Here is a 10656-nt window from a genome sequence, read left to right as displayed (position 1 = left end):
AAATTATGCAAAGAATATTTTCCCATTCCTTCATCATTTAATTTGAGCTTTTTCTCAAAGGTTTTCCATAAATTTTCTTGAATTTCTTTCGTAGGATATATGGATTGTCTGTTATGTGGAACTCTTGTATCTTGTGTTGACTTCAAGTTATTGCAATATTGACTAGAGTCTGCAATTATAGTGATCTCTTGTCCTTCATTAGGAAATTTTACACATTGATGATACGTAGAAGGAACTGCTTGCATATTGTCAATCCATGGTCTTCCCAGAAGAATGTTGTGTTATCACAATTTTAAATGTGTTGGAAATCTTGCCTTTTAGTTGTTGGAGTCTATCGAAATTCATGAATTTGACCTTTGTCTGCGAGTTTATGGTTCTAAGGGTTTAGGGTTTTTGGCATTTCAAAACCATTTGAAAAAATAAACCTTTGTGTTGCTTTTTCTCCAAATCTTCTATTTGCCCATTACTTTTTCCACTTAAGTGGAAGGGTCGCCACATCATTGAAAGGGGGGCTACTTTATGTTTTAGGCTTAGGCGGGTTCCTTTATTTTTGAAATTTTTTGCATTTTTTAATAAGTCCTATGTCTTTTCCTATGTATGTGTCAGGTCTTTAAAGATCGAGCAAGTTCTTGTTAGATCTAATGGTGGTTGCTATACCATGACATAAAGTTACCTGATGGATATTCATTGTGACATGGCAACTAGGTGGTGGGGCTCATGAGAAGAGAACCGCTTAGGCAAGGTAAAAGTTGAGCAAGTCTAAGGAAAATTGGATGGTCAATTCAAAATGATCGATGGTTGTCATGATACCACGATTGAAAGTTGTACGATGTTTTTCTTTGTGGATCAGTGACTAAGTGGTGCCAAAGCCTAAGGTAGGTCTAACGATGCTGACATGGCAGGTGAGTTGGTGAATAGGTGGATCTGCTAGCCAAAGCCTAAGGTGACACGTGGCGGAGCAGAGGGTATAAGACCAAGATTAAAAGGTGGGTTTGGCTCAAAGAGAGGTGGTGGACAGGTGGAGCCCAAATAAATGGATACCACGACTACTTAGAAAGTGATCACAACATTTTTATAGAAAAACTCTGGCAAAATTAATACAAACTATTTTCTAAGCAATTTTTGAATCAAATATGTTGTACTTGTAATCTTTAGATGGAGAAATAAAATATACAGTCCAGAGAATTTGAACTCAGACTTGTATTGTCTCTATGCCATTATATTGATGTTCATTCCATTTAAGTAATCAAGGATTGTTTATCTGAATGATTTGCTAGGCATTTAATGAAGTTGTGTTAAGTCTTTTTCTCAAGGAGGAAATATAAACGTACTTTGAACAAAGTCATTGATATTTGTATTTTGGTGTGGATTTGATATTGAAGTCTAGTGCAGATTAGGACTATGTATATGTCAGGCATATACAGAGTTGATAGATCACTAACTTGTGACTTGCGTACAAGTTTCTTTTGTCAGGTTGCAATCTGTTGTACATGACTCTATTGCCCGGATAAGGCACTGGTTTACCTGTTGGTTTTTGTTGCATTTTGTGGTCCTTTTCAAAAGCAAATCAACTTTCCATTTATGTTTAGTTGTACCAATTAGTAAGGAAAGTTTACAAGAATTTACACTGGTTTTCTATAAACCTTTAACTATTTTTGTAAGAAAATAGTCATAAAAGGGTCCACCCGCCCAAGCTCTTTTAAAGGGTTAAAGTGTAGGAGGTTTCCTAATTTGGAACCTCATCTTGTTGTCTTTATTTCAAACTTTTGTTGTTCTCTTCCATTTCAGCACAGAGGCAGTAACTTTCACTTTTAAAAGAGAGGAACAAAAGTTTTCAAAATGGAGAACAACAAAAATGGTGACTCTGCTGGGGAGAATCAAATAAGATAAGTCGTATGCTACAGATCTATGTCTTTATTGCGTAAAAATGTTGAAATCAAGTTCCCTTGGTTTCAGTCTGAAATTATTGAGCTTATTTTTCTATAAAAAAATCCTTGATCTATCTTGTCACATCTTAGGATATTATTTTGTTCTTTTCTAAAGATCAACAGTTTTATTCTCAAGTGTCTTGTAAGTGATTCACTATGTTAAACTATATATTTTACTCCCAAGATATTGGGTGGGGACTCTGAAGTAAGGAAAAAAACTAGTGTTCTTTTAAAAAAAAATCACAGTCACTTCAAAAGGTTAGCAAGATGAATAGGGGAAGCAATACTAGGTCTTATATGAAGAAAAACCCTCAAGAGAAGTTGCATGAAGGGTTACTTGAACCAGTCAGGAAGGGCTAGAAGGGAACTGTTATTCCTGATCAGTCAAATCAGTCATGGAAATAGAAAATTAATCAAACGGATAAGTCTTCTGAGTGTCTCGTATATGCAAGGTCCAATGCCTCTTCTCATGACTTTGACCATGATATTATGGGTTTTCATGTTGGCCTATTTGGTACTAATGATGATATCTAAACCTTTCACCAAAGAGTGTCTAATACTAGCACTTTAGAGAGAGATAGGCAAAGTACAATTAATTTGGTCAGTTCCATTCCCAAAATTACGGAAGGAAATATCAGTCTGATTGATATAGACCAGCTAAATGTGTCGGATTCAAAGGAAACCTTCCTAGACCAAGATGAAGTGTCCCAAGAGATTGAGGTTCTAAATAAGAGAGTACATCAATTGATTGCCATAAGAAAAAAGAAGGAAAAGGAAAAGGAGAATGAAACCAAAGCCAAACTTATTTAAAGAGAAAGGTTATTAAGATAGATTGCAGATCTTGAGTTGTATGCTCAAGAAGAACCTAGGAGTGAAGAGCATGGTCCTGTTATTAGAGAAATCCTAGATCCCCAAATTGATTTTGCACCTAAAGTTGGAGCACAACCTAGTAGGGAGGTTCACAGTGATCCTCGACTTAAAAGTCCTGTTATTGACAAAGGGAAGCATAAAGTAGTGGAAAATAGATCTATGGATTTACTGTCAGGAAGTGCAAAAGGACCCCTAGGAATGACTTTTCATGAGATCGAGGTAGAAAGGATAAGGAAAGAAAATGAAAACCTACAAAGGGAGTTAGAAAAGGCAGAAATAGAAGCACTTAATGCTGAGTTCAAAAAAAGATACATTTCTTAACAGCTCCTCCTATAACTTCCCCACCTGTATATCAGAGTAAGTTTACATCTCAGCATACTTCTGCCTCTATGTTGAATACTCAAACAATGATGCAAAAAATGCTATCCCACCCGTTAAGTAATCTGAAAATGCTACCCGAAATAATTTTGTTGTTCCCTCAAGTACAATTCTAGCAAACCAAACTAATCATGGACCATCCCATAATCAAAGTCATCGAACTCCTAGAGCCGGTGGTTCAGGCCCAAGGGTGAGTGCTAGAAATAACTTTACTGGAAATCAGTTTCAAAGGAGATAGATAAATGTTGAGTTGTATAGGCATTTGTATTTTGATGGAATTCTAGGATATCCAAACCGTGTCCCTATTGAAATAAGGGATAGACTCCAGAAGTTTGATAAGAATAATGCTATTAGTGCAGAAGAGCATCTAAAATCTTTTGGTGACATGATTAATGACTATGAAATTGCACATGAGGATATCATCATGAAGCTGTTTGTGCAATCTTTGATTGAGGATGCTAGAGAATGGTACAGAGGGTTACCTGTAGATAGCATTAGTTCTTGGAAGGAATTCAAGAATTTCTTCAAAGAGAAATATGGAGATAAGACAAATGTGAGCTTCATGTTCAACAAATTTAACAATATCAGGAAGTCTGATAATGAGGCTGTTACAGATTTTAATGCACGGTTTCAAAAAGCAATGCATAGGCTCCTTCAATGTATGAGGTTAGATGAGAATGTATGTCTAACCACTTATTACAATGCCTTTGATCCTAATATGGCTTACATTCTCAGAGATAAGAACCCACATAGTTTAAGAGATACTTTCAAAATTGTAATAAATGTAGAGAGTAATAGAAAAACATCAGGTAAAGTGGGAAGAAGGACTGATGGAAGATTGTGGTAGGAACAAAAACCACAACAAAACAAATCCTCTAAAGAAGAGGATAAAATAGAGAAATTAATGACTATTGTTAAGGATCTTACTGCTAAAGTAAGTAAACCTGAGAAGCCTCACTACAACTAGCAAGACAGACCTGCTAGATTGCATGATATGCCATATAACACTGCATGGAAAGATGGAAATCCTATGCAAGATAGATCAAAAGGCACACAAAATAAGGACACCCCTGATCCTTTAAAGAGAGGAAATGTACATAATATGGAACATACCCCTTGGTGTATGGCATGTGATGGGCCACATTCCCCTATCAGTGTGTTGTGGCTCAAGCTCTAAATGAATCCATGAGAAATGAGGGTGAACCTATAGTTAATATGTTTGAGTATACTATAGACAGTGACTGTGAGTCTTCAGAAGATGAAGCAAGTGAATATGATGTCTCGAGAAGCAATGCAAATTGCCAAAGGCAACTAATAATTGATTGGCATCCCACTTTGAATGTAGTCACAATAGAAGATCAAGAGATTCATCTTAGAAGGCCTAGTGAGGAGGAAGTCAAGAATCTCACTAAGGTTGCAATAGCCAAAGCTAAGAATAACTATAATTTGATAAGCAGTAAAGATGATGAAGACTAGGGTAAGCCTGGTTCTATGTTTTTTAAAGAAGTTTCTTCTAAGAGGACCACTGAAAACAAAACTCATGTCAAAGATAGTCAAGCTAAAAGTGATCAGTCAAGTAATTCAAGGAAACCTGAAATTATTGATACCACTGGTAATAAGGCAGAGACTACTGGTGACACGAGAACAAGTCACTAGAAGATAGAGAAGGTTAAAGCTTATGTTGAGTCTAATGTTAATATTGCTTTTGATATGACCCAAGTTTTAACATGGATGAAAGTTTAAGTACCTTTGATAGAGCTGTTGAAAATGAAAGAACATAGAGAGGCCGCTTTTTCTTTGATTTCAAGTATATCAGATTTAGATGCTTCTTCTAAAAGGGGAAATGCAAAAGATGAGAAGGATCAAGAACAAAAGATCCCAAAATTTTATGTGGGCACCACTATTAATCAAGAACCATCTCAGATTGATCCCTTTTATATCACACTGTTAGTAAATAATAGATTGATAAAAAATTGCATGATAGATTCTGGTGTAGCTGCTAATGTAATGTCTTATGGGGTTATGAGAGAACTAGGTTTGTCAGTACACACTTCATATGGGAGGTGTTATGCTATGGATAATAGAGAAGTGCCTATTGTGGGTACTATGAAAGATGTAGAAGTAAAAATAGCAGCATTCACTAAAGCTACTTATAAAATGGATGTAATAGTCACAGACACTAAGCCCCATTATGGCATGCTTATGTCTAGACAACGGTATGCTGCCATTGGAGGACATCTTCAACTTGATTTATCATATGAAACCATCCCAATGAATGGGAACTCAATAAAATTGTACAGAGAACCATGTACCCCAGTGGTTATTAAAAAAAAGACCCAAAAATGCTTAATTGCATGATAGATGTAGATCTTGATACCTTCAGGATTGAATCCGTTCAACCTCAGTTGAAGAATACTAATCCTATTGTTGATGAGCTAGAATCCCAACAAGAAGGCATGTGGCAGATGTACTTTGATGGAGCTTTCTCTAAAGAAGGGTCTGGAGAAGGAGTGCTCTTTATTTCCCCATTAGGTATTACCTTCAAGTATTCTTTTCTGTTGGCATTCTAATGTACAAATAACACAACTGAGTATGAGGCTCTTTTATTAGGCTTAGAAATTGCTAAAAGACATGGGATCAAGTTGTTAAGGGTTTATGGAGACTCTAAACTTGTAGTGTCTCATATAAGGTCAAGATATATATCTAAAAATGACAAGTTAAAAAAGTACAAGCATGTTGTTTGGGATGTCATTGAACACTTTGATGCATTTTCCATTAATTGGATTGAAAGGTCTAAGAATATTATGGCAGATTTTTTAGCCAATGTTGCATTAAAAAATGATGATGTAACATTGACTAGAGTTTCAATAATTAAGACAAAAGATAGACCAACCATCCTAGATAATGTGTACAATTGGAAAGTTTTTGAGGATGATGAAGACATACTTAGATTTGTACAATGTGTAGATGACTATGAAGGTCAAAAGATTGATTGTAATGCATTGGTGGAGATAGTAGATGGACAGGAAACAATTTTTGGAAGTGACATAGTGTAGTTAGAGACAAATGAAATACCTAGGGGACTAGTTGAACTAGAGGGTATGTTTAGTTATAGTGTTGGTCACTTACATCAATTGTCATCTACAAAGTTGGAGGAGTTGGAAGAGGTAAACTTGGGGACTAAATCTTCCCCTAAGTTGGTATATATTGGGAAAAAAATGTCTCCCCATATTAAGACTAATCTCCTTAATTTTCTAAGAAAGTACAAACATGTTTTTGCTTGGTCCTATGAGGATTTGAAGGCATGTAGACAAGACTTATTTCAACATGAAATACCTATGCATCCTGATGCTAAGCCTTTTAGACAAAAGCAAAGACCCATTAAGCCCCTCCTATAACCCAAAATGCAGCAAGAGTTGATTAAGTTGAGAGAAGGGGGGATTATAAAGCCTATAAGGCATTCTTCATCGGTATCAAATTTAGTGCCTATCAAAAAAAAGAATGGGGACATAAGGCTATGTGTGGATTTTAGGAACTTGAATGTTTCCTCCCTTAAAGATAATTACTCATCCCCAAACATGGAAGCCATGTTACAAAGGGTAACTGGTTGTGATTTACTGTTAATGATGGATGGATTCTCTGGTTATAATTAGGCATTAGTAAAAGAATCTGAGCAATTCAAGACTGCTTTTACTACCCCTTGGGGAGCCTATGTGTATGTAAGAATTCCATTTGGTTTAAAGAATGCTGGTGCAACTTTTCAGAGGGCTATAGATGTAGCTTTCAAGTAATTTATTAATATCATAATGGTTGTTTTCCAGGATGATCTGGCATGTTTCTCAAAGAAGGCAGAAGATCACTGTGGCCATTTAGAAAAAAATATTTAGTAACGCCTTAAAATTTGGTGTATCTTTAAATCCAAAAAAATGCCACTTTGTTGTAACTAAAGGAAAGTTACTAGGGCACATTGTATCCAAGGAGGGAGTCAAGATTGACCCTAAAAGAATTGAGGCTATCAACAAGGTGCCTCAACCAAAAAATATTAAAGGAATTCAGACTATTCTGGGTAAAGTGAACTTTGTTAGGAGATTTATTGCAAATTTTGCTGAAATTGCCAAGCCCATTGTGAAGCTTTTGAAGAAGGATGCCAAGTTTGTTTGGGATGATGAGGCAATACTAGGATTTGATAAGATCAAATAGGCTATTCAGGAAGCCCCAGTGCTTAAGTCCCCTAACTATAGTAAGCCTTTTCACTATTTTCTTTTTCTTCATATCATACTATAGTAGCGGTACTATTACAAAAAGATGGTGAAGGTTATGAATACTTGATTACCTTCTACAACAAATCATTGCAGGCTACTGTATTAAAATATGAAATTATGGAAAAATAGGCATATACTTTACACAAGGTTGTTAAAGTATTTAGGCCTTATCTAGTAAATGCCCAAATTGTAGCCTATGTACCACATGTAGCTGTGAAAGACATCTTGTCCTAGCTTGAAGTAACTGGAAAAAGATGCGGATGGATAAGTAGAATACAAGAATTTGATCTTGAGATCAAAATTGCAAAGCTGGTAAGAGGTCTAGGCATGGCCAAGTTAATGACTGAGACAAAATTTAAGGATATTGACATAAATAATGTTGAGACTAAAGAGGTTATGGTTACTAGCATTGAGAGGCAGCCATGGTATTCAGATATGGTATACTTCTTGAAGAATGCCTCATGTCTAGAAGGTATGACACACACCAGAAGAGAACACTAAAGTTAAAATCACAAAAATATGTTCTTATTTAGGGAGACCTGTATTGGAGGAGCAGTGATGGGATGCTACTGGTTTGTTTGGACGAATTCCAAACTGAGAAGGTTTTGAAAGAGATGCACAATGGGGTGGGCGGAGGCCACTATTCAGCTAAGACTACTACTGGTAAGATAATCAGAGCAGGCTATTATTGGCCAACTTTGTTCAAGGATGCTCATAAGTATGTTCAAAAATGTGATCCTTGTCAAAGGTTCTCTTCTAAACTAAAGTATGTTGGTGCTTTGCCTTTGAATTTTGCTATAGTTGAAGCCCCTTTTGTTTAATGGGGCATTGATTTTATTAGAGAGATAATAGAAAAATCAAGTAGGGGCCATAGATGGATCCTAGTGGCTACAGATTATTTCACCAAGTGGATTGAAGCCATACCTACCAAACAGGCCACTAGTAAAGTGGTCATCAATTTTTTATTGAATAATATAATAACAAGGTTTGGTGTGCTAGCTAAAATGGTCATGGACAATGCCATGTGCTTCAGGTCTGAGGATTTTGTAGAGTTCTATGCTAATTATGGGATTATTATGTTATACTCTTCACCATACCACCCACAAAGAAATGGCCAGGCAGAATCACATAATAAAAATCTCCTCAATATTATCAAGAAGATCCTAAAGGAAAATAAATGGTCCTGGGATAAAAAGCTCAGGTTAGCTTTATGGGGTGATAGAGTGACTATAAAAAAGGCCATTGGTAGATCCCCTTTTGAGCTGATTTATGGAGTGAAAGCCAGACTACCTGTGAATAATTTGCTTCCAGTTTACAATTTTTTACAGATTGAAGAATTAGAAATGTCTGAGCCCATGGCAAAAAGAATGATTCAGTTAGTAGAGCTAGAGGAAATAAGGAATACAACCCATAAAAGGAATATGAAACTTCAATTACAATCAAAGTACCTTTTTGATAAAAGGACTAGTACAAGAAAATTCTAGATTGGTGAAATGGTGCTATAGTGGAATGCAAGAGATCAAGACAAAGGCAAGCATAACAAATTTGAATCATTGTAGATAGGCCCTCTGATCATTTTTTATGTTAATGGAAAAGATTCCTATTTCCTTCAAAGATTGAAAGGTGAGTTATAGGAACTGCCAGTGCATGGACAATTTCTGAAACAATATTTCTCATAATTTTTTCCATGCACAGTAGTTTAGGTTTGCTTTTGTTTGTTCTGCTTTTTTGTAGTTTTCTTTTGTTAGGGTTTTGTTGGTCTGTGTTCCAGAGTTTTTGCAACGTTCTTGTGTTGGTCTTGCATCCAACCATCCCCAGTCAGAGCCTCTCTTATCACTATTTTAAATGTGATGGAAATCTTGCCTTTTAGCTATTGGAGTCTATCAAAATTCAGAAATTTGATCTTTGTCTGCGAGTTTATGGTTCTAAGGGTTTAGGGTTTTTGGCATTTCAAAACCATTTGAAAAAATAAACCTTTGTGTTGCTTTTTCTCCAAATCTTCTATTGGCCCATTACTTTTTTTCCACTTAAGTGGAAGGGTCACCGCATCGTTGAAAGGGGGGCCACTTTATGTTTTAGGCTTAGGTGGGTTCCTTTATTTTTGAAATTTTTTGCATTTTTCCTAAGTCCTATGTCTTTTCCTATGTATGTGTCGGGTCCTTAAAGATTGAGCAAGTTCCTGTTAGATCTAATGATGGTCACTATACCATGACATAAAGTTGCCTGATGGATATTTGTTGCAACATGGGGACCATGTGGTGGGGCCCGTGAGAAGAGAACCACTCAGGCAAGGTAAAAGTTGAGCAAGTCCAAGGAAAATTGGACGATCAATTCAATATTATTGATAGTTGTCGTGATACCGTGATCGAAAGTTGCACGATGTTTTTTCTTTGCGTATCAGCGACTAAGTGGAACCAAAGCCTAAGGTGGGTCTGACAGTGTTGACGTGGCGGGTGAGTTGGTGAACAGGTGGATCTGCTAGCCGAAGCCTAAGGTGACACGTGGCGGAGAAGAGGGTATAAAACTAAGGTTAAAAGGTAGGTCCAGCTCAAAGCGAGGTGGCGGAGCAAAGGGTATAAAACCAAGTTTAAAAGGTGGGTTCAGCTCAAAGTGAGGTGGCGGACAGGTGGCTCCCAAATAAATGGATACTAGGACTACTTAGAAAGTGATCACAACATTTTTGTAGCAAAACTCTGGCAGAATTAATACAGACCATTTTCTAAGCAATTTTTGAGTCAGATATGCTGTACTTGTAATCTTTAGATAGAGAAATAAAATATACAGTCTAGAGAATTTGAATTCATACTTGTATTGTCTCTATGTCATTGTATTGATTTTCATTCCATTTAAGTAATCAAGGATTGTTTATTTGAATTATTTTCTAGGCATTTAATGAAGTTGTTTTAAGTCTTTTCTCAAGGAGGAAATATAAATGTACTTTGAAAAAAGTCATTGATATCAGTATTTTGGTGTGGATTTGATAATGAAGTCTGGTGCAGATTAGGACTTTGTATATGTCAGGCATATACAAAGTTGACAGATCACTAACTTGTGACTTGTGTACAAGTTTCTTTTGTCTGGTTGCAATCTATTGTAGATGACTCTATTTCTTGGATAAGGCATTGGTTTACCTGTTGGTTTTTGTTGCATTTTGTAGTCCTTTTCAAAAGTCAAATCAACTTTCCATTTATGTTTAGTTGTACCAGTCAGTAAGGAAA

At 36.1% G+C, this 10656-nt stretch overlaps 1 protein-coding gene across 1 annotated transcript; it reads left to right on the top strand.

Moving 5' to 3' along the window:
- The first annotated feature begins 895 nt into the window (after positions 1-895).
- LOC131858989 (uncharacterized) lies at positions 896-7376 on the top strand. The gene is made up of 4 exons (XM_059212497.1): positions 896-902; positions 3461-3660; positions 6830-6963; positions 7262-7376. The coding sequence occupies exons 1-4, from the start codon at positions 896-898 to the stop codon at positions 7374-7376; spliced, it is 456 nt and encodes a 151-aa protein (XP_059068480.1).
- Positions 7377-10656: the final 3280 nt, after the last annotated feature.

The sequence above is a fragment of the Cryptomeria japonica genome, chromosome 10, assembly GCF_030272615.1.
Source record: "Cryptomeria japonica chromosome 10, Sugi_1.0, whole genome shotgun sequence".
NCBI classification, from domain to species: domain Eukaryota; kingdom Viridiplantae; phylum Streptophyta; class Pinopsida; order Cupressales; family Cupressaceae; genus Cryptomeria; species Cryptomeria japonica.
This window is presented reverse-complemented; position numbering and strand designations above follow the sequence as displayed.